The sequence below is a fragment of the Perognathus longimembris genome, chromosome 21 (genome assembly GCF_023159225.1).
Source record: "Perognathus longimembris pacificus isolate PPM17 chromosome 21, ASM2315922v1, whole genome shotgun sequence".
Taxonomy (NCBI): domain Eukaryota; kingdom Metazoa; phylum Chordata; class Mammalia; order Rodentia; family Heteromyidae; genus Perognathus; species Perognathus longimembris.
In genome coordinates, this window is record NC_063181.1 from 30101332 (window position 1) to 30126038 (window position 24707).

The window sequence follows — 24707 nt, forward strand, 5'->3', positions numbered from 1 at the left end:
CACAGCTGCCATAGTTTCAATAACATCTTTGGTACTTTTACTTTGTACATCTAGCCATCTTTTTATTTCTCTGATTCTAGCCCCCTCCTCTTGCTTAAGTAGTTGGTTTTAGAACTACTACTATTGGTTTTAAAACTACAGCTACATTGCTGAGCTATATACTGTTACATATATTAGATTATCCCACTTTTTTTTTGTACTGACACTGGGGTTTGAACTCAGAACCTGACACTCTTGCATGGCTTTACTATTCAAGGCTTGTGCTATATCATTTGACCTACACCTCCACTTCTGATTTTTTAATAGTTAATTGGAAATAAACATTCACAGACTTTTCTGCCTAGGCTGGCTTTGAGCCACAATCCTCAGATTTCAGCTTCGTAGTAGCTAGGATAATTATACTTTTAATATCAGGAAGTGGAGAACTCCATGCACAAATAATACTAACTTTGTCATTTTTCTAAATTTCTATAATAAAGAGCCATGCATGCACAGGGGACTGATTATTCCTCCAGTCACTTTCTCCATGCCTTTATTTGCTCTGCTTTTTTAACCTATAAAAACTCCCAGATGCTACTGCCAGGGAGGTAGATTTGAGTCTCCCACCTCTAAGCTTTGCTGCTTTTCAAATAAACATTTTCTATTTTGTAAAACTCATTGTTTTCATGATTGGCATTCTACACAAAAGACAGCATGAACCAGGGTTGGTAGCATCACTATCTCTTGGGAGTGGCAATTTGGGGAACTCCACCATCATGAATTAGAAATCATTTCCACTTTCCATAATGATTCCGAAAGCGGTTCACTTTCCCACAGTTCCCTCCTTTCCAGCTTTATAGTGCCTGATAGCCTTTCCATTCTCCTTCCTCTGGCCTTTGAATCTGCATGGCTCTTCAGAGCAGTGCCTATCCTGAAGTCCTCTGCCAGCCATTACCACAGTGTCCCTTCACGTATGGAACTTTCTTATTTCTATTTATTTATTTTGGCCAGTCCTGGGCCTTGGACTCAGGGCCTGAGCACTGTCCCTGGCTTCTTCCCGCTCAAGGCTAGCACTCTGCCACTTGAGCCACAGTGCCCCTTCTGGCCGTTTTCTGTATATGTGGTGCTGGGGAATCGAACCTAGGACCTCGTGTATCCGAGGCAGGCACTCTTGCCACTAGGCTATATCCCCAGCCCGGAACTTTCTTATTTCTATTCCTAGGGCCTTGTCTCTGGATATTCCCTACTGGTCCTCACCAAGCAGTGGTTCAGGTGTCATTTCAGAGCAATTGCAATTCAAGTCTTTAGTCATAACTTCTTCGTCCTTCAGGAGCATACATGAGAAATAGCATTGAAATGTTTTACAGGCTGACTTATTTGTTCCCATTAAAAGGTAATTTCCATATAAGCCCCCATATATCCAAAGGTAATTTTAGTAGGGGTGGGTCTTTAGATGGTCACAATAGGTGGATGCTGACAGAGGTTTTTCCTCTGTATTAGAGTTTAGGTTGGATGATCTGGATTACCAGAGTCTATCCAGTGCTCTGTGCTCTGGTCATTTCCCTTAATTTCCTTCCCTTACCCTTCCTTCCTTCCTTTTCCTCCTCGTCCTCTTCCTCTAGTTGTTGTTCCTCTCTCTCTCTCTCTCTCTCTCTCTCTCTCTCTCTCTCTCTCTCTCTCTCTCTCTCTCTCCTCTTCTCTTTCTTTTCTAAAGTTGAGGTGCAATACAGAGCCTTGTGCATGTTAGGCAAGTGTTCTACCTCTACCTGTTTTTTTTCTTTTTCTCTTTTGCCAGTCCTGGGTCTTGAACTCAGGGCCTGAACACTGTCCCTGGCTTCTTTTTGCCCAAGGCTAGCACTCTACCACTTGAGCCACAGCACCACTGCTGGCTTTTTCTGTTTATGTGGTGCTGAGGAATTGAACCCACGGCTTCATACATGTTAGACAAGCACTCTACTGCTAAGAAACATTCCCAGCCCATCTACCTATATCTTTATCTCTTTTCCTTAATTTCTAATAAAAGCCACAGACTCATCCACTTCTGTACATGTAATGAGACAAGTCAAGGGATATTTGAAATGTCACCAACCCAATCTATGACAAAAATCAGGCAGGAAGCTCTGTGCCCCATAGATAAAGGAAGCTTGGGAGGAAAATTATCTCAGCTTTGTTTGGATTGGTGCAAATCCATCAAGGGAAAAAAATTTCTGATTCCATTAGAATGAAGTAGGAAAGCATGTCTACCTCCCTGGGGCTAAAAAGGAGTTGTGCACTAAGCAAAAATGGCTGGTTCAGGAAGCAAGTGGGAGCAGGGAGTCATGGAATGCTGCTGCAGGTCCTGTGTGAACAGTGGTGTTCCTGTCACCGTGGACACGTACAACCCATCACCAGCTGGAGATCAGAACTGACGTAGCAGCCGCCCCCTGTGTAAGTCACCATGCTGGCTAGTACCTGTCTCCCTCCAGGATGGGCAATGGATGAGTTCACTGATGAGGTAAAGGGGACTTGGGCAATCTCTCTGGGCCCAGACTAAGCCCACCATCAGTTGGTGACACCTTAGGGTCACAATGGAGTCAAAAGTGAGTGACTGTATCTACTTGACTTCTGTTATTGCCATTGTTGTTACTTTAAAACAAACAAAAAAAGGGGGGGTTGATAACCAGAAAGGCTGAAAGGAAACCAAGTCCTCCATGTAAAGATACAGGGTCTGGTAGCACTAGGAACAAGGCAAGGACCTTAAGCAGAGGTGACCATCATCTTAGCACTGACCTAGAAGGCCTGTCAGTATAACTGAGAGGCCTTCTCAAACTTAAACACAAAGGTTAGGGCTGAGGTGGAGCTCAGTGGCCAAGCATTTGCCTTACTTGAACAAGACTCAGATGAAATTTCAACACACACACACACACACACACACACACACACACCAGTAGAAATCTTATATTACAATAGCACAATTTTCCTAAATGTATTGACCACCAACCACTTTTTTAAAGCTCCAAGGTAATGACAGAATACCGACAGACATTCATTAGATATAATATTGATACTGAAAAATTGCAACACCTAGATGAGGTCCTTTATCTTTATGGTCTCACAGAACGAGTCCATAGGCATGAAGGTATTACGTGAAATGGCAAAGATTTATTGCAGAAAATATACACGCAACTCTTGCTAGACACAAGGGAAGGGGCAATACCTGGACATTACCTGCAGGAGTTAATAAGGTGTCTCTAAGAGAGAGCCATGTGACTCTCAAGATTTGACAGCCTGTGAACCATATCAGTTCCCAGGTCCCATCAGAGGCTCCATGCAGTCTCATGCAGCAGTTCTTGTGTCTGTTAGCGCTCTGACCTGTAGCCTTAGGATGCACCCCTCTTGGGGTCCAATTAGTCCATTGTTCCATGCAAGTCTTCGGCAATGGACCATGACCTGATTGATCCCCAGGGGTCTCCATGTGAGACTGCTCAAGGCCATGGTGATGTGATGTTTAGGAGCCTGAATGCAAGAGTGCTCAAGGCCATGGTAAGGGATGAATAACCTCTATGGGAAGGTGGCCTTTCCCCTGATTTCCTAGCCAGGCTCCTTTTCTGCTCTCAGTATGTCAGGTTGTAAGTAGATGCTAGTGAATGGTCTCACAATTTCTACAAAAGTTCTTAGGTAGAACTGGGCACTGGTGGCTCACATCTATAATCCTAGCTACTCAAGAGGCTGAGAACTGAGGATTTCTGTTTGAAGCCAGCCCACATGGGAAAGTTTGTGAGACTCTTATCTCCAATTCACCACCAAAAAGCCAGAAGTGGTTCTGTGTGTAAGTGGCAGAGTACCAACTTTGGGTGAAAAAGCTTAGAGATAGTACTCAGGCTCCTGAGTCCTGGTATCCGTGTGCATGTGCATGCATGCATGCACGTGCACATGTGCACAAACACACACATATGAATCTTAGACATAAATACATGCAGTAACATGTTATTAATATCACTTTATAAAACTTGAAATAGTTATTGTTAACTGGGTGCTGTAATCCTAGCTACTCGGGAGGTGGGGATCTGAAGACTGCAATTGGAAGCCAGAAGAAAAGTTGTGAGACTCTTATCTCCAATTAACTGTAATTTGGAGGTCAGATGTGGCCAGCACCATCATTGGCCACATGGCGAGTTGTACTACCTGGCATCTTGTCTTGATGGGTGTGCCTGAATTCCTAGAGGAAGGGAAGTCCCATCCCCAGGTGATGGGTGTTCCTGAATCCCTAGAGACAGGAACTTGACTGTCAGTCAAGTGCCTGGAACTGGGAGCTTCCTGTGACCCAGCCCCCTGACCTGACCCTATCTTGGGTCAGATCAGCCCAGGTGGCATTATGCCATGCCACATGTCTCTGTATTCTCATCCTATGTCCTGTTTTCTGGTTTGTCTCTGGTCACCATGACAACCCAAGTCAGCTCTCCATCGGAGCTGAATTGGTTTGTTGGTATTGTTTTTGTTCTTTCTTCCCTCTCTGGCCTGTTTCCTAATAGTGTTAAATGTATTTGTGGGCTTCAGGCCTTTGTAACAACTGGCTGCCTGCAGACTGCTAATGCTCTAATAAAAACTCCAAGATTTGATCTTTCAAAATGTGGCTTCTTGGATAATTTACTATATAACATAACCACCAGTAAACCAGAAATGGAGCTGTGGCTCAAAGTGGTAGAGCACTAGCCTTGAGTGAAGCTCAGGGACAGTGCCCAGGCTCTAAGTCCTACTAGCTTCAGTCCTGGCAAAAAAAAAAAAAAGTTATTGTTTGCATATTCAAGTCATTTTTACAAAATTAAAACACATTTTCTCATAGTAGTTTTAGGTTTACAAAACTGTTAAATGGAAAGTAGAGCTTCCATGCACAGCTTGCTCTCCCCATACCCTAAATGAGCTGTGGTGGCAGTATTTTCAAAGGAAAAATGTATCAGTCCTGATTTTGTTCATGTATATGACGCTAATGTTGTGCAGCCCCAGGTTCTCTGTGCTGGACGGCACAGCTCGGTAGAGCATGCTCAGATAACCCACATTTATTTACTGGTCTTGGCCTTGGAATAGTGAAGCTAGGTTCCCGGTGCTGCCTCTTATCAGGAAGCTTAGGATCAAGGAAAGTTGTCTCTCGTTCAGAAGTCCAGGAAAACAACCTGAGAAAACAACGTGAGAATGTGACTGACTGCTCAAGAAGACCTTGAAAAACTTAATGCATAACTCCATAATAAATTAAGGAGCTGGGCACTGATGGTTCATGTCCATAATCCTAGTTACTCAAGAGGATGTGATCTGAGGATCCTGATTTGAAGCCAGCAGTCAGAAACGTTCCTGAGACTCTCATATCCAATGAACCATCAAAAAGCCAGAATGGAGCTGTGGCTCAAATGGTTGAGTGCCAGCCTTGAGCAAAACAGCCTAGTGAGTATGAGTTCCTGAGTTCAAGTCCCCTGCCCCCACTCTACCACACACATAAAGAATAGTGCAAAGATCTCCCTGAAGAGCTTGGTGAAGAATTCTAAACAAGAACAGCCCTTCCTTCCTTCCTTCCTTCCTTCCTTCCTTCCTTCCTTCCTTCCTTCCTTCCTTCCTTCCTTCCTCTCTCTCTCTCTCTCTCTCTCTCTCTCTCTCTCTCTCTCTCTCTCTCTCTCTCTCTCTCTCTCTCTCTTTCTTTCTTTCTTTCTGGCCAGTCCTGGGGCATGAACTCAGGGCCTGAGCACTGTCCCTGGCTTCTTTTTGCTCAAGGCTAGCACTCTGCCATCTTGAGCCACAGCGCCACTTCTGGCCTTTTCTATATATGTGGTGTTGAGGAATCAAACCTAGGGCTTCATGTATACAAGGCAAGCACTCGTGCCAATAGGCCATATTCCCAGCCCCAAGAAAGGCCATTTCTAAGGGCTCCTTTCAGACTTGCAGCTTATTTCTTGGGTGTGGAGGTAGGAATGTAATTTACATGACAGTCCTCTGACCCTAGTGAGGGTCTCTATATAACTTATGCCACAGTACCACTGATTTCAAATCTAGCCTGCTGGGAATGGAACTCAGAGCCTGCCACACATAGGAAAGTTCTTCACCACTGACTGAGCCACACCGCAGCCCTGGTTTCCAAAACTTTGGCAGTTTGTGAACAAAACTTCTACCTTCTGTCTCAAACCACATCGTCTAGCTTCTTGTCTACTTTTTTTTTTTTTTTAATTCTCCATGACCTCACATCACCTCTTACTCAGACGGTGCTTCAGCGCCCATCACCTCCTTTTGGTGCCCCATTCCTGCCCACAGTTGTGATAAAGGGTCCTGCGGCCTTGTCAATGCCCCTCCCGGTCCCCAGGTGAGGCACACTTTGAATGGGGAAGGTGTCTCACCGTAGAAAGCAGGCTGGCCTGGGACACCTCTGGAAATTCTCCCTTCCAGTTTTTCTGGGCCACTTTATCTCCTTGGTCATCAGGGACTAGGTTTTCTTTCTTGAAATAAAGGGCTTTAATACAAATTTCCCGGGATGTGATGTCATCACGATTTATTTTCATTCCTTCCTCCTACCCTCAGTATCCTTTGACTAAAATCAAAGTCCCTATTGTGGCTGTTCTAACCTCCCTATTCTCAGGCTTCCTTGGAGTTTCCCCAAAGGGAAAACAACCTCCTCTACAGGAGGAACACAAAAGCCTGGGTTTCCAGCTCTGCAGGGTATCAGGGCTTTGAGTCAGCTGCAAAGCTTGGGCACCTATAATGACCCCCAAACACAATCCTTTCAGCAAGAACAAAGACATGCTACTTTGGAAGCCCCAACCAGTGTGTTCACATGCAAGCTCTCTGTCTGTGATCCTCACAAAGAGACTGCAGAAGCAAGAGCCCCAAATCAGCAGGTGGAAAGGCTTCACTATAGTCCTCCCCCCCTGGTGACTTTTGAAACAGGTTGTTTTTAGGAACACTTCCCCTTAAAAGTGTAGAACACCGGGAAGGCCAACATTGGGTTAGGGGATGGATGATGGCTCAGGATATCTCAGATCCCATTTTAGGCAGAACACTCAGCCCCACTCCAGGAATGTGGAGCTGATAAGGCATGCAAGGCTCCTCGGTCCAGGCCTTGGCTGGACAGAGAGGCAAAATGATTCTCCCAGAAGGCCTCGGCTGGGGAGTGGCAGGGCCAACTCAAGGCCAGGGCTCTTTTCACTACAGATGAACCAGGTCAGCCCTGTCCTCTGTGTTGCCCCCTTCCCCAACTGCCCCAACCTTGATGCTTCCTCTGTCTGGAAGCAGCTGGGCCCCTGATCTGAGTGGCCAGTTACTGCTTCAAACTCCATTAGTCCCTGTCCCCCTGCAGTGACCTTCTGGGTATGTTTGTTTAGAAGTGGAAACTCCTACTCAGGGCAGCTTAGGGCCAGCTGGTCCTGAGAATCCCTTAAGGCCTTTGATACTACAGGAAGGTGATTCTTAAGGTCCTGTCCAACTCCCAAATTCCTGTGACTTGATGACATCAGGACTGTGAATAATCAGGCTGGCTCTAAGCCAGGACTGGCTGTGCGGTGTCCACAGTGAACTTCCCTTGCCCCTCCTTCTAAGCGAAAGCCCGCCCCATGCCCCCTGGTTCCCTCCAGGCCCTGTCCACTAGAATCTTCCAGCTCCAGAGGCCCGCCCACCCAGCAACCATGGCCACACCCCTGGGCCTGGAACCTTAAAGGGGGACGGAGCTGTTCAGGGAGTCTCAGCTGAGAGCCTGCAAGAGAAGCTCCTGTGAAGAGAGAAGAAGGCAAAGGGGAGAGAAGCAGGGTAAGCTGGATTTCTGCACCTCTCTAGCCACCTCTGACTTTTTAAAGTCTTTCAGGTAAACTGAGCTGATGGCAGAATGCTTAGATGAAGAGACCAACTGTACAGTGTAGGAATAAAAACGACAGCTAGCTCCCACCCAGGGCATGGCATCTCTCTGTATCTGTACTGCTTGGGTGTGGGCTGGGCTGATGGGATTCGGAAAGGCATGGTAGGGGAATGGGAGGAAAGGAAAAAAGAGAGATGTAGTTCCTACAGAGCCCTCAGCTGCAGAGAGAGGGGAAAGTGAAAAGAATTACACAGAAATGCTCTCCACAGACCCTGGGAGCACTCTGACTAATGGCAGTAGATGTAAAGCCATCTGCTTTCAGATATGTGGCCTCAGAGTTGGGAAGTGTGGTCTGTCTCTCCCTCCCACCCCCGCCCCCCATGAGCCCATGAAGAAACTGAGGCTTGGGATTTGGGGGCAGAGGATGACTTATCTAGAATGCATGATTAACCAGGCAAAGTGCAGGTGACTTTAAAGGACCTTTCATTTCCCTTTGGAGTCAGGGGAAAAAACACACTGACTTCCTTTCCAGTTCTCCATGAGCTCTACCAGTCCATTTTATCTCCCAGCCTTTCTCCCCCCATTAAGCATCAATCAGGCATGTAGTCTTCCTTAAAGACTTTTCAATTGGGGGGAAAATAACATCAGTGTCTTTCCTTCTTAACTCACTCTGCGCAGGAGGTCAGGAAGCGTTTCAAGGCTTCCTAGAATCTCACCATTACTACCTTTATTTTCCTACCTCACTGGGATGATGGGGGGAAAGGAAGGAGGAAAACCTTGCTCAGCTTCCAAGTAATTGGAAAAAGTCAAGTGCAAGGAAGCGCAATGCCAATGGTTTGCTTTGATAATGGAAAAATATTGTGTGTGTGTGTGTGTGTGTGTGTGTGTGTGTGTGTGTGTGTGCTGTCTGTCTGCGCCTGCATTTGCAGTCTTGTGAACAAATCTCACAAACACAGAGGCAGGAGTTTTCTGATAGGTGACTTGGCAATTCTTTTGTGTAGTCAGGATCCAGACTTTTGTCTGGTCCACAAGCCTTCTCTCATGGTCAGCGGGAGTGTCCATTGCTGCAGTCTGGGAGGCCTTAAATGTGTTGCACCAATGCCAGCAATGCTAGCTGCCCTCCCCAGTTTATTCCATGTTTCCTAGCAGCGTCCCAGTGTCTGTGCTGCTCTAGGCTGTTGGAGCCAGACCTGGGCCCTTTCTTCAGCAAGAGAGGAGCTGGGGATGCAGTGATCCTGCTAGTTTCTAACTCAGGGTAAGATTCTGCCTTACTTTTTCCCCAGGATCTGGCAGGCAGATGAGTGCAGCCCGATACATTTCACATCCTGTAACAGTCAGCCCAGATTGGCACTTCGCTGGGTGAATGAGTAGAAGGACCATAACATATTCCAGAAACTCACTAATTGGGTCAGGCCTAGTTCTAACTTGCCAGCTGGGATGTTTTGCTAGCATGGGGTTTTATAGCAGGTCACAGGACAGGGGTCCTGGCTGGGTCAACAATTTGGACTACTGTGAGCTTTGGGACTTCCACTGCTGAAATGAATGATGGATGTTTTCACTCTGATAGCTGAGTGGAAAGGAACATGGCTCATAGGTAATGGGAGTGGATTTAGTTAGCTGCCCTAAAGATTCAAAATCTACTACTTCTGAGATACTGGTATCTTGTAGTGAAGAATTTTTGAGTTTTTAGTTGAAGTTAGCTGCCATTTGATAGCACTAGATCTAAGAGTAAAGTTTTCTGTTATTTGTGAGTGGTCATCAGATTTGTTTTGATAAAACAACGCAGATGGTTAGGGTCTGGAAAATTCTCTTCAGTCTTTCACCCACTGGTTTTGTATATACGGGGGGAGGGGGGAGGGGGAAGCTAGAATATCCTACTAGTTTCAAGCTATAGCCTAACCCTCGTTAGCAGTTCAAAAGCTGGATTTCACACCAAATTTGGCCAGAGTGAGCATGACTTAGATTTACAGAAAATTAGAGCTAGAAAGAGTCTTTGAGGTCATCACCTGGCTCAGGCTTATGAGGAACAAGCCACAAGGTCTTCTGCTACTGGCTTTGTTGTCCCCTTACACCCTGCCGGTAAAGCAGGCTTCTGTAGGAGCAGGAACAGCTCAGCAGAGCTCTGTGCTGACTGTGAGTGCTCAGGAAAGGCTGGCCAGCCTGTCTCCCCGTAGGACTTACCGTTGGGTGCCTTCAGCAGCTGCCCACTGCTGATCACACACCCACTGGCCACCTTCTAGAGAGAGGGTGGCCATCGGCCGGCAGGTCCAGCTGAGGTGTACCTTGTGACTGTGCAATGCCTGATATAGTCACTAGGGGCTCAAGATGCTCATCTGGAAATGGAACTAGATGTCACTTTTAGACTCTGAAATAATCACTCCAAGGCTGGACTGACCCCAGATGCTACTGTAGACCTCTACATGGAATGCCTTTCTGTCTTATACAGTTACAAAGATTGCATTAACTTACAACTAGATTAAGAATTTCAAATTAAACTCCCCCAGAGACTCCGCAACCCCTTCTAAATCTTTCCAACTCTCTAAAATTCAAATTGTTGAAGAGTGTGGATGCCCACTGAGTTGTTTGTCCTGAACCTTGAGGGGCTCTGGCTCCTGGCTGCCCCTACCCTGCAATCCAGAAATGGACTCATCTTGGAGATAGGCTTTGTCAGGAACTCCTTCACTATCTGGTGAATTCTTTACTTTCGTTCAATAAACAGCTTCTATATTAGGAATTCCACCTCTCAGTCACCCTCTTCTTTAATTCCCTTTCCATCCCCAACACAGCGCAGCTCCCAACACTCTTAGACTGTGACTAGCTATTGGTCCACCCTGTGGCGCTAGAGTTTGAACTCAGGGCCTCAAACTTGCTTAGCTTGCTCCCTTGGCTGATGTTTTACCTACCGTGTGAGACATGCCCCCAGCCCTGCTTTTTGCTGTTTTGTTTTGTTTTGTTTTGCTAGTCCTGGGGCTTGGACTCAGGGCCTGGGCACTGTTCGTGGCTTCTTTTTGCTCAAGGCTAGCACTGTACCTCTTGAGCCATAACACACTTCCAGCCTTTTCTGTTTATATAGCACTGAGGAATCGAACCCAGGGCTTCATGCATGCCAGGCAAACACTCTATCACTAAGCCACATTCCCAGCCCCTTGCCAGTTATTTTGAAGACAATGTGCCACAAACTTTTCTGCCCTGGCTGCCTTCAAATCATGATCTTTTGGATCTCAGCCTCCTAATTACATGTGTAAGCCATCAGCACAGAGCTGAGTTTTTGGAGCATAGAGTATGTATTGTCTTTGACTCTCAGAGCCTGGGGCCCCTGCATTTCAGCAGACACTTGATGATAAATATGTGGCTGAGTAAATCACTTCTGAGTATGCCAAGAGTGAGGAATTTTGGCTGAGCAAGGCTTGAGGATCTGCTAGCATTGGGAAGAAGCAGCCTGGGAGATTCTCGAGCCCCTGGTGTCAGTGCAGACATCTAGAAGGCTGGGGGAAGAAGTAGGGATTCCAAACCCAGGAACACCCCCCAACCCCCGGCCACACAATGTAAAAGAAAGACTGCTGGTGGCTCCGTCTCCTTTGGCTGGCCGCACTGTATTGCACTCAGAAAAGAGGCTTGTTTTGTTCTGCCTTGTGTCAAGAGCCAGTGTGTACCACACGGCTACAGAGAGAAAGGACAAGGTTTTGTGGTTGATGTTGCTGGGTTTTCTGGGATGCTCCAGTCCTTTCTCACAGAGCTCACTGGCCTCCAGACACAATGTGCTTCTCATTAGACAGGTCTTGTCAAGAGGACGTCTAACACAGCTGGAGAGATGCCTCAGCTGCTAATCTGAGTTTCCTCTGTGAGTTCACAGTAGCCTTGGCCATGGTGGTGTAGATTGGCCTGGGAAAGGCAAATAGAGAAACAGATTAAAAATCAGGTACAGGTCAGCACCAGTCTATCTATATTCAGGAAATGACTCTTGTTCCTTCTGTCCTTTGAGCGTGGATAAAGGGCATGAAGTTTTGTGTCACTTGTGGGGAATCTAGTCATGAGCTGTTACAACATGCCCAAATGAGTGAGGACACGAGCCTGGGTGCTGACATGGGGCAGAGCGAGGGCTCGTGGAGCCTAGCGCCTTCCAAGGCCTCTTAAGCAGCTTCTTAAGCTGCAACCCAGCTGCCCTCCATGATTCCCTTGGAGAAAGGTGTTCACAGCTGGCTTTTTGGGTTTTGTTGGTGGTGGTGAACATGAGGCTTGAACTCAGGGCCTCAGCACCATTCCTGCGCTCCTTTTGCTCTAGACAAGCACTCTGCTACTTTGAGCCACAGCTATACTTCTGGTTTCCTGCTGGTTAGTTGGAGATAACAGTCTCATGGACTTTCCTGCACAGGCTGGCCTTGAACGGTGAGCTTCAGATCCCACCTCCTGAGTAGCTAGGATGATAGATGGGAGCCACTAGACACCTGGTGTGTTCACAGCTTTGAGTACAGCTCATATCTGCTGCTTATCTGGCCCAGAGCCACGCCTTTATCTGCTGCCTCTAACCAACAGAACAATGTAGGAAGGAGGATGACTAACCCACTAGAAAACCGAGGAAAACCACGCTTCAAGGCCATGCTATCCGCTCAGACCTGTCAGCGGCAGCATCATGACAAGCTGCTCTTAGACACCTCAAGGATGGCACTAGCAAGGTAGCATGCACCGCTCAGTGTTAGCGCCCATGCTTAGCTCGCACAAGACTTTGGATTTCCATCCCCAATTCTGGGTGGTGGGGAGGGGGTGGGTGGGAGAGGTAGAAGGGTGTCAGGTTGCAGGTTTCAACTGGGAGGACCCAGCATTCAGGTGTGAGTACCAGTGCTACCTCCGACTATATGGCGTGCCACCTTGAGGCAGTTCCTTCTGCTTCTGGAGGTTCAATTTTCACATGTTCAAAAATGAGATAATATTGGCTTAAGTGATTTAATGGATGTAAATAAAGTGATTTGTAAACTCAATACCAGGTATTGGCTAGGCAGTGCCCTGGTATGTGCTGAGTGGCATGAGTGTACCCACATTTCTCGCATACAGTACTCTAGTTTTCACATGCTAATTCAGATAAAGTTGCATAAAAATACAATGAAAGCTTCTGATCATTATTTCCTGATTCAAGTGTGTTGTAATCTAGAGACATCTATAATTACACTGTGTGGTACTTGCTTTAGGGAGTGGAGGGAACACAGAGCCCACTGTCATGGCCTAACAAGATGTTCTTTCAGATCGATGATAGATGTCAGGCTTTGCTTAGGTTCCGGATCTATTGTGCTAGCTAACTTCACTTTGACCAGTTGGCCCTGGATTTCTCTTCAGTGGGATCTGCGTGTATTAAAGGTCTCTTCCCTTCCAGCCACTGCTAAGTACAGTGGCTCAATCCTGTAATACCACCTACTTGGAGGTGATACCGAGGAGGATGCTTTTGCTGGCCCAGGAATAAAGCTCATGACATCTCAGATCAACCAATGAACAGTTAGGTATGATGGCACATGCTTGTCATCCAAGCTATGAGGGAAGCATACATAGAGTCACAGGCTAGACCATCTTGAGTATAAACACGTCAGTATTTATTTATTTATTTATTTATTAAACCCTTTTTGGTGCTGCATGTGGCCACAAGACACTATTTTCAAAAATAACTAAAGCAAAAGGGATAGTGCTATGCTTAAGTGATAAAACACCAGCCTGGCCAGTGCAAAGCCCTAAACTCTAAACCCCTGCATCACAGAGAGACACAGACAGAGACAGTGACAGAGAGACAGAAGAGACAGTGGGAGGAAGAAAGCTTTTTAAAAAAATGTGTGACATGGGGCTGGGGATATGGCCCAGTGGCAAGAGTGTTTGCCTCGTATACATGAGGCCCTGGGTTCAATTCCTCAGCACCACATATATACAGAAAATAGCCAGAAGTAGCGCTGTGGCTCAAGTGGCAGAGTGCTAGCCTTGAGCAAAAAGAAGCCAGGGACAGTGCTCAGGCCCTGAGTCCAAGCCCCAGGACTGGCCAAAAACAAAACAAACAAACAAACAAAAAACAAAACGTGTAACACAAAAGGGGCAGAGACTACTGTTTTCCTAGATCCCAACCAACACTTTCTTAATTCTTCCAAAGAGCCAGGTTAGCTGGTAGATGGCAGAGCTCGAAGGAGATGGAGCAGGTACCCCCGTGGATTTTCCCGAGGTTAATTTCATGGAGCTTAGCTGCAGATCGTGCCTATATTTTGAAGATGCTTTGGAGAGCATTTTTCCCTGATAGTGGGCATCAGGGCACCAGGAGAGAATTCTACCTTATTCATCTCATTTCAGTTAATGGATTACATTAGACTAGGTTTTGTTCAGTAAGAGACGGCTGGGGGTGGGGGCTGCAGCCCCCAGCTCTCAGGAAGCTTAAGGGTTATGAGTTCTAGACCAACTTGGCATGCATCACACATATCAAGACCCTGTCCAAAAAAAGTAAAAACAATATAAAGATTTTTTTGGAAAAAAAGGAAAGGAGAGGGGCTTGGGGATTTAGCTCAGTGGAAGAGCACTTGCCCCTTGTCAGAAATGCAAAAACAAAGGGAGGGGGAGGGAGGCAGAGCAAAAGGGAAGGAAGGAGAAAAAGGCCATTTCTAAAGGTAAAGAGTAAGAAGATCTCTAGATTTGGGGCTAAAACTGCCAGGCCTCAGGTTCTTGTCCTGGGGTCTGACCCTGCTAGAACAAAGGTACCTGACCAGGGAGCTCACTGCCTGTTCCACTGCCTAGATCTTTCTCCTAGAAAAACATCTGTGCTGGTGCAAGGAAGGGGATTTGGCCATTTCTTCTCTAACTTGGCTCTAATGGGGGTAAGATCATGGGGGCAGGGGTAGGGTTAAAGCTGGAGTAGTTTTAGGACATTGATACTCTTCGAGATCGACTCTCTCCTACTCAAATTTCCAGAGAAAAGGTAAGAATATAAGACTCTTACTTTAGCAATCCTTGTACATGGTGCAAAATTATGGAAGAGTAACAGTTTACTTGTTTTCCTCTTGCAATCGCAGTCTCCTGTAGTTTGCTGTACAAGCTACAGGTCCTCCAGTTCACCCACATCTAGGGCCTTCTGGTTTGCACCTAGAATCAGACTTTGTTGGATGGGCTGCATTTGTCCAGTACTTTTGTTACAAGTCACTTTCCTGTATTTAAATGAAAGCATTTCTACCTAGGAACTTCTCCATCACCACTGAGCTGTGAGCACTGTGTAGTTCATGCTTTAGATAGCCAGGAAGCTGACATGTGAGGATTGTGGCTCAAAGCTAGCCCAGGCAGAAAAGTTCTTGAGACTCTTCTCTCAATCAGCAAAAAGCCAGAAGTGAAACTGTGGCTCAAGTAGTAAAGTTTCACCCTGATGAAAAAGCTAAGGGACAGTATTCAGGCTCTGAGTTTAAGCCCCATTACCCCCCCACACACAAAAAAAAAAAAAAGTAAGAAAGGAAGGAAAGAAGAAGAAGAAAAAAAGAACATTAGCAAAACCTCTTGGTTTTGCATGGCTAGGAGCAGGTTTGTGCCTACAATAGTAGGTGCTTTTTGAAGGGATGGAGGGATAGAAATGACAACTTCATTTTCAGCTGGCCATTTTTACCGCCTATGAATGTGTTCAGTAGTTCCTTTCCTTAGTGCAAATTACGATGGAGGGAAGATAGAGAAGGTAGGGGAGAGGCTGAGAGGGAAGAGTGGGGAGGCTCAAGATGCCACCTACACGTCCTCAGGTCCTTCTGCCAGGTCTCCTATTGCCAGTGGCTCTGCCCAATCCACAGCAGAGGATAGGACCACGTGGCTGCTGGTCCCTCCCCTGCTTCTGCCTTCCTCCCTCTCTCCTTTCTTCCTCTTCCTTCCTCATTTCCTTCCTTTTTCCTTCCTTCCTCCCTCCTTTTCTTCCTTCTTTCCTCCTCTTTTTCATTCTTCCTCCTCCCTCCCTTCTTTCCTATCCTTCTTTCCTCCTTCTTTTTCCTCCCCTTCTCTCCCTTCTTTCTTTCTTCTCTCTCTCCTCCCTCTCTTACTTTCCTTATCCCTCCTTCCCCCTTCCCTCTTTCTCTTCGTTCCTTCCTTCGCTCCTTCCTTTCTTTCTAGTTTAGTTATTTGATGATCTTGGAAAATTATTACATAGTGCCAAAAGAAGAAGGTAGGAAAACAAAAACTACATAAATACCCCTAAGGGGCTTCTTGGATTTTGTCCTTCAGTCTCACCTCCCACCCAGCCTCCTCACACACATGTGAACCTGCTTCCCTACTGTCCACAGCATCGAAGTCTGCCCAGGCCCACCGGCCTCAGAGTCTGAGTCCACATTTCTGGCGTTCATTTTGTTCTTCTTCCCGGCACCACTCCAGACCTCCACACCCACTTTTCTAACAAAGGATACACTTTCCCCCCCTCTTCACTCTCCCATCTTGGGATTGCACTGTTTTTCGACGGTTGGTGGGTGACTAATTTCTCTGTCATCCTCTTCCCCCATGTGGCCATCCAGAACTCTGGCTGTCTCCATGGAGACGGGTGGGAGCTGTCACATTGCTGATATGAAAGTCATCTCCACTGGACTCAGGGCCTAGCAAGGAGAAAGGCAGCTGGAAGACAGAAAATCAGGCTCTGTCTCTTCCTGAAGCCCACACCATGTGTTTCCATCCCTTGTGCCCACTTGGGAAAAGGCAGAATGCCGTCTGCCTGTTGGTGTCTTCTGCCCTGCCTGTCTTTGAGGCTGATCCCCCCCCCCCAAGCCATGATACCCCTAGTACTCCAGGACAAGGGCTGGTCTTTGGGGAGGAGCAAATATTGTTCCTATCTCACTTTGTCTTGTCTGATTTGTACAACTGGTTCTATTTAGAAAGACTTTGAGTACTTGAAATACAAATTCACTTGGCATGTGTGCCGGCACTTGCCTGTGGTCCTGTGACTGCAGCACCAGAAGTACAAACAGGTGGACACCAAGGGCAAAGGGCAGGCGACTGTAAGCTGAGAAGGCATGGTAGTTTCATGTGCAGGATGAAGAAGAGAGCGTTCGTCTCTGGGTGGTTTGTTTCCTTGCTCGTGTAATTATGTGTTTCATCCAAAAAGGCGCTGAGTTGAGCATGCAATCTGTCCACCCCCTCGGTTACCTGAGACAACAAAAGGTGGGACAAGCTGGATATGGTGGCTCATGCCTGTTATCCTAGCTACTTGGAAGGTGGGGATTGCAGAGTTGGAGCTTGAGGCCATCCCAATCAATCAGTCAGTCAGTTGATCAATTTTATGAGATCCCATCCTGACCAATGGTGGTATGGTGGCATGGTGGTAAGCGCCTGTCATCCCAGCAATAAAGGGAAGCACAAAGAGGAGTACGATCCAAGCCAGCCCAAGCATAAATCAAGACCCTATCTTAAAAATAACCAACCCACTATGTAACTTGTGGGCAGGGATGGGAGGGGAAATGGGAAGAAAGCAAGGAAGAGGTGACATTATCCATAAAAAGAAAGGTACTCATTACTTGACTTATGAAATGGTAACCTCTATGTATAACACCTTAACAATAAATGATAATGAATAATGACGATGATGATGATAAATTATATTTAAAAAAATAACCAACCCAAAGAGTAGTTGGTAGAAAAGCCACGTGGTAGAGTTCCTGCTTGCAAAACGGAAGGCCTGAGTTCAAACTCTTAATACCTAGTACTGCGCTTCTCCCTCCAAAAATCCATCTAGGGAAATGTCAAGATGGAAGTACAGGATCCATGAAGATCTGTTTCTAAAAGTTTGTAAATACTGAGATAAAATTAAGGGAAATTTAAGCAGAATTTTGCAAAATTTAGGAAAGGAAAATTGAAGAAAGATTTGCAAGAGAGATTCCTCAAGATCAGAAGATTATACCACAGGCTCCTGTTTTTGAGTGGCCGTCACCACTACTTCCTTTCTCCTTTGGCTCCTTGGCGCCAGTGAGCAGTGGCATCACTATCCCTCCGGTGCAGAAAGGCCCTCAGAGTGCTCAGCCTGCCCTTCCGGGAGCCGCTGGAGAACAGAGGCCCAGCGTGGAGAGAGGGTGGTACTGCCTGAGCACTTGTGTGCTCTGTCTCCTCTCTCTCCCCAGCCTCATCCTCCTTCATGCCTCATACATATCCCGAAGGGAGATGGCTGATGGTGCTTCCAAATCCCAGACAGTCGGAATCCTGGCAGTCTCTGATCTCATGGCTTTGGGTCCTGAGGATGGGGGAGGGGTGGGAATCAGGGTTGTTGTGACTGAAGAGAAGTGAGTCAGGGAAGGAGGTCCTGCTGTGACTCTGTGGAATCAGACCACAAAACAGTACTGGCCAACTAACCTACTTTCAGCCACTCAGGGCAAGATCTAGAGAAAGGCTGATGGGAATCTGGAATTTGAGGTCTGGGAAGATCTGAGTATAGTGGCCAAAATCCAGGTGCTTCCTCTGTGCAGATCTTCACTTTACTGGGTCTGTCATAGTCTAAAAAAAGGAGGGCGTAGGGCTTCTCCTGGGATGAGACCAAGGGGCCTGGAGCCAGCTCTGGCCCTTGCAAGCAAGAGAGCTGAGGGGTCAGGTAGGTGGGCTATGCTGGGATGTGCCAGCAATGAAATCCCTGCAGCCGACTCTGAAACAGCCAGAGGGCTCCGGCGACATTACTCCAGGACAGGAAAGCCCTTTCCTGGAAGCCAGTGACTGGGACTGTGGTCCCCAGGCCCCCAAGAAGTGCCAGAAATGGCCTTGCCCTTCTACCTGCAGAAATTTCTAAGCAAAATAACCCTTTAGCAACCAAAGCTTCCATCGGCAGATGAATGGGTATATAAAATATGATTTATCCAGACAGGATAGGCAGAAACCTGGATGAACTTCAGGACACAAGGCTGACTGAACTAAGCATTGTGATTCATGGCCACCATGTATGAAAAGTAGTCAGGAACTGACAGAACAGAGGATGTCAAGGGCTGGGAGAGCAGGAGACTACTCTTTAGTAGCTACAGAGCTTCAGGTCCTAATGGTTAAGTTCTAGACAGGGCCAAGCGCTGGTGGCTCACTCTGTAATCCTATCTCCTCAAGAGGCTGTAATCTGAGGATCACAATTCAAAGTCAGCCTGGGCAGAAACGTCTGTGAGATTCTTATTTCCAATTAACCACCAAAAAGTCAAAGTAGAGATGTGCCCAAATGGCAGAGCGCCAGCCTTGAGCAGAAAAAACTTAAGAGCATCCAGGTCCTGAGTTCAAGCCCCAGGACCAGCATAAAAAAAAAATTCTGAATTGGATGGTGGAGACATTTGCACAATAATGTTTATGTACTTACTAATGAACACTCACAAATGGTTAAGGTACTATATTTTATGGTATACATGTTACTATGTATATATGTATGTATTTATGTATGTATATACTATATTCATATATACAGTATATATATGCAAATAGATCTATTGCAATTAAAAATCATCTTCTAGACACTTGCCCCAGGACTGATGGTGGAAAGATTTAAATCCCAGGCTCTTAAACTTTTGCACTCTTTGACCTCCTGCATTACTGCCTTCCTCTTCTTCTAGAATTGAGAGAGACTGAAGAAAGGATGAATCTGATGAGGAGAGAGCTTTTGTGTGTACTGCTGCTCTGTGGAGCGATCCTCACCGTGTTCAGCCAGGTAGGTATCACCATGTCCTTGAACCTCGCCCTTCCAGGCAGCTGTGCTTGCAGATCCTCTTGGTATAACCAGGAGCCCACCCCTTCCAAGCACCCCAGGAAGGGAATGATGCCCCACAATAGAGAGCATGACCACAGGACACAAATGTACTGTACACGGTCCCATCTGGGTGAGACACTTGAGGTCTAAGCTCCCACAGTAGAACCTAGGCACTTATTCTGAGAACCCTCTGCTTTTGATTGCCTTCTTTGGAGCTATTTTAAAGAATATATTTGAGCCAAGAGCCAGTGGCTCATACTTACAATCTTAGCTATTCAGGAGGCTGAGATCTAAGGATTGCTGTCCCAGGGAAGAGAAGTCTGTGAAGCTATTATCTCAGCTAATCACCAAAACTCCAGAAGTGGAAGCTGATACCAGTGGCTCATGCTTGTGATCCTAACTACTCCGGAAGGTAGGTCTGAGGATTATGGTTTGAAGCCAGCTCAGGCAGGAAGGTCTATGAGACTTATCTCCAGTTAACCACCAAAAAAAAAGCCAGAAGTTGAGCTGTGGCTCACATGGCATAGCACTACCTTAATTAGAAAAGCTCAGGGACAGTGCCGAGGCCCTGTGTTCAAGCCCTAGGACCAGCACAAAGCCAGTAGAGGTGAGGCTCAAGGGGTAGAGTGCCAACCTTGAATGAAAAACTAAGGAACAGTGCCCAGTGCCCAAACCCCAGTACCAGTACAAAAACTTAAAAAAAAAAAAAAAAAAAAGAATGTATTTGAGCCATACCTGTAATCCTAGCATTTGAGAGGCTGAGGCAGGAGGATCTCAAGTTTAGGGCTTACTATAAAAAGACAGTCTCAAAAAAAGGGTCGGGGCGGGGGAGGCTAGCTGGGAGCCAGTGGCTCATGCTTGTAATCCTGTTTAGAAGGCTGAAATCGGAGGATTGTAGTTTGAAGCTAGTCTAGGCAAGAGCAGTCCATGAGACTTTTATCTCCAATTAATCACCAAAAAAGCTGGAAGTGCAGCTATGGTTCAAGTGGTAGAGCACCAGCCTTGAACACAAAAAGCTCAGGGACAGGGCTCAGGCTCTGACTTCAAGCTCCAGGACTGGCACTGAAAACAACAATAATAACAAAAATTAAAGGCTATAAATGTAGATTGGTGGCAGATAACCTGCATGGTATGTGTAAAGCACTGGGTATGATTCACCAGCACTGGAAAAAATATTTGAATAATTCATCAAGTATAGAAGACAATGCAAGCACTATGTGTGAGCCATAGAAGAAAACAAATGGATAGGAATGGAATCTACACACTCTTCAAAAATTCACACAGCAAAGGCTGCCATACAAGGGCAAAGATAAGATGTCTCTATAACAAAGTTTTAGAGAAGAAAGAACTGGACTAACTACTTAGAGAACATTGTGCAATATGACAGCCACTGATCGACATATGGTTAGGTAAACTTTCAATTAATTAAAATTACCTGAAACTGGAAAATCAGTTCGTTGGTCATGTTATCAAAATTTCCATTGGCAACTCTATTGGATAGCATGGATAGGAACCAGTTCTACTTATGCATAAAGTTCTGCTAGTGAGGAGGGGAAGGATTAGAAGAAGACAGGAAATGGACATTCCATCCTGGCCATTTCCTGAGAAGGGGGTCACCTGAGCAGATAGCACCTGATTGACAGATTCTTTTTTCCCCCAAAGATTTCTTTATTGAGATTAAGTAACTACATAAATTTCACAGTACTGTGGCGTAGTTATACTGAACCAAAGTCACAATACACATTTTAACCTTCACAATGATAAATACCATCGTTCTAATCTACGAAGTTTATGAACTCTACGAACATTAACAATGAAACTATTTCTTCCAGATCGTTTGATATGTACATTTCCTTTCTTTTGCTTAGTGTCAGCTGTTCCCTCTTTCTCTCTCATCCCCTCCCTCCCATCACCACCTTTGAGTTGCTTAGTTCACTTTCATTAATGTCCAGTGCAGCTGATGGGCCCTCTGCTGTATTTTTATAGCCACTTTCCACTCATTCTGTGCCCTCCTTCCAGCTTCCCTCAGATGCGCATGTGTATACACCATATGTGAGGTAAAGAAGGCTTCTTTTTGCTCAAGGCTAGCACTCTGCCACTTGAGCCACAGCGCCACTTCTGGCGGTTTTCTGTATATGTGGTGCTGGGGAATTGAACCCAGGGCCTCATGTATACGAGGCAAGCACTCTTGCCACTAGGCCATATCCCCAGCCTGCATTTTAACTCTTAACACCTGCATATCAGGGAGACCATGAACTGTTTGTCTCTCTGATCTTGGCTTATCTAGCTCAACGCAATTTGTTCTAGTTCTGTCCATTTCCCTGCATTTGCCATTATTTTATCCTTTCTAATGGCTGTGTAAAATTCCATTGTATATAGGTACCACATTTTTTGGATCCATTCATCTGTAGTGGGGCATCTGGGTTGTTTCCCTATCTTGGCTATTGTGCAGTGCAGCAATGAACATAGAGGTGCAGGTGTCCTTGTCGTATCCTGGTTTTTGTTGCTCCGGATAGAAGATGCCAGGGAGTGGTATGGCTGGGTTGTAGGGTATGTCTATGTTTTCTGATAACCTCCAGACTGCTTTCTAGAGTGATTGTACTTGTTAATCTTGCAAGAGGTCTGTCAATTTTATTTATTTATTTTTAAAAAAACAGCTTTTTACTGGCTCCAGAGAGCCCTGTTCCCATTTGATAAGAAAATGTGTCCTGCTTGAGTGATGTTCTGAGTGTTGCATCTCTAGGATCTGACATCTAGACACAGCATGGTCATAGATTTGTCTTCTGCTCTCTAATGTGGCAATATGAGCAGGATGAAACAATGTACTTATTGTTCTTTCTTCTTTTTTTTTTCACTTGCTAGCATTCACAACCACATGAGGATAGTCACATTTTTAGTGGCAGTGTTTTTGCCCTTTTCAAGTTGTTTTCTACTTTATAAGTCCATAATGCCCAATCAGAATTCATGTTTTAGAGGGAAAATTAGAAACTTAAACAGAAAGGAATAACTAAAGGCATGATGTCAAGTGTTCAATATTAGATTCAGCTTATAGGAGTGAAAGAATTTTAATAAGTAAAAGATTGCACAAGACTGCTTTAGCTCTGCCTTTCCAGAGAAGCCAAGTGGTGGGTAAAGGGTATAGGAGAGCAGCAGTATGCAATAAAAATGAAATTGGCGGGAAGGGGTTGGTTGGAAGGGATGGGTGAGAATATTACAAGGGGCAACATTGATCATGATGTATTGTATTCATAAACTTTCTTTAATAAATGGCAACTCCTTTGTACAACTACTTAAAGATAATAAAAAAGAGAAAAATGAAATTGGAAAGCACATTTAGAAACATTAGAAGTGGTCTACCGAGGATACAAGGAAATTACAGCAATTAAACAATTCACTACTAGAGTAAAAATAACCAGCTTTTTGCTTCATTAATTTTATGTATAGTTTAAATTTTTTTCTCTTGTTAATTTCTGCCCTAATCTTAGTTATAGCTGTCTGTGTAGTAACTTTAGATTTAATTTTTTCTTGCTTTTCTAGAAGTTTGAATTGCATCATGAGATTATTCACTGAAGCTGCTTCTATTTTTTGAAGTGTGAACTAAGCTATGAGCTTGCCTCTCAGCACTGCTTTTGCTGTGTCCCAGAGATTCCTTTGTGATATATTTTCATTTTCATCGTATTATAGGACCTCTGGGCTGGGGGTGTGGCTTAATGATAGAGTGCTTGCCTAGCATGCATGAAGCCCTGGGTTCCATTCCTCAGTAAACAGATAAACAGAAAAAGCCGGAAGTGGTGTAGTGACTCCAGTGGTAGAATGCTAGCCTTGAGCAAAAGAAGCTCAGGACAGTGCCCAGATCCTGAGTTGCAAGCCCCAGTTTTGGCAAAAAAAAAAAAAAAAGGAACTCTAATTTCTTCTTTAATTCATTCTGTGATCCAGGTGTTATTCAGTAGAGTGCTGTTCAGCCCCCATGTACTGAGTAATTTCTGCAGTATGCTTTGTTGTTAAGAACTAGTTTGATTCCACTGTGGTCAGATAGAATACAAGGGATTGTCAACCTTCTTGTATTTGCTAAGGCTTTGTGTGTGAACTATGATATGATCTATTTTGGAATATGTTCCATGGGCTGCTGAAAAGAATGTGTGTCGGGTCATTGTTAGGTAGAAAACTCTGTATATGTCTGTTAAGTCCGTTTGGGATATGGTGTCATTTCGATCTGAGGTTTCTTTGCTTATCCTTTGTGTGGTTGACCTGTCTCGGTGAAAGTTGGGTATTAAAGTCTCCCACTACTACTGTATTTGAGTCTAGCTTGTTCTGTAAGTCTGAGAGCATTTAATGTATTTAGGTGCTCCATTATATGATTAAATATAAATGGATGACTGTTATATCCCCTGTGTGGATTGTTCCCTGTATTAATATGTAATGACCCTCTTTGTCTTTTTGAACTGATTTTCATGAGAATGCTAATTTTTTAGAAATCAAAATGGCAACCACTGCCTTCTTGCTGGGTGCATTTGCTTGGAAGATCTCTTTCCATCCCTTCACTTGGAGTTTGTTTTCAAATTTAGCTGTGAGATGAGTCTCTTGGAGACAACAAATGGATGGATCTTGTTTTCTGATCCGCTCTGCAGTTCTTTTTCTTTTGATAGGAGAATTTAGTCCATTAATGTTTATAGTTATTTATTATAGAGAGAGGTGTTGTGTTTCCTGCCATTTTCCTGCTTAGTTGTATTTGGCTTCTTTCCTTCTCTTGTGCTTACTAAATTGATCTCCTAGTGATTTCTATCTGATGTAGTTCCCTGATCTTGATTGTCTCCTTTAGATTATATTCCTCATCTCAATATTTTTGTAGAGCTGGCCTATTGTTCATGTATTCCTTTAATTTTTCTTTGTTATAGAAAGTTTTAGTTTCTCTGTTGAATGTAAATTCTAGCTTCGCTGTGTATATCAGTCTGGGTGAGCAGTTGTTTGTTTTCAGGGCTCGGATAGTACCTTTCCAGGCTCTTTTTGCATTGAGGATTTGTGTGGAGAGGTCTGCAGTGATTCTGATTTTCTTTCCATTGTAGTGTAGCTCCTTTGATTTTGCCACATTTAAAATCAGCTCTTTGCTACTCGGATTTAATGTTTTTACTATGATGTGTCTAGTATTTCTTCTAGGGTCCTCTCTACTAGGTATTCTGAATGCTTCTGTTATGTGGTACCACTTAAGTGAATATTATACTTCTTGGCTTTGTGCCAGTTCTTGGTCTTCCCTTTGAT

General features: G+C 45.1%; 1 protein-coding gene across 1 annotated transcript in view; it reads left to right on the forward strand.

Moving 5' to 3' along the window:
• The first annotated feature begins 7609 nt into the window (after positions 1–7609).
• The window catches only part of Plat (plasminogen activator, tissue type), a 33971-nt gene continuing 16873 nt past the window's right edge, over positions 7610–24707 (forward strand). The window contains exons 1-2 of the mRNA XM_048330438.1: positions 7610–7737; positions 19318–19412. Of these exons, the coding sequence (XP_048186395.1) occupies positions 19341–19412 (72 nt within the window). The 5' untranslated portion in view covers positions 7610–7737; positions 19318–19340. The remainder of the gene's footprint in view (positions 7738–19317; positions 19413–24707) is intronic.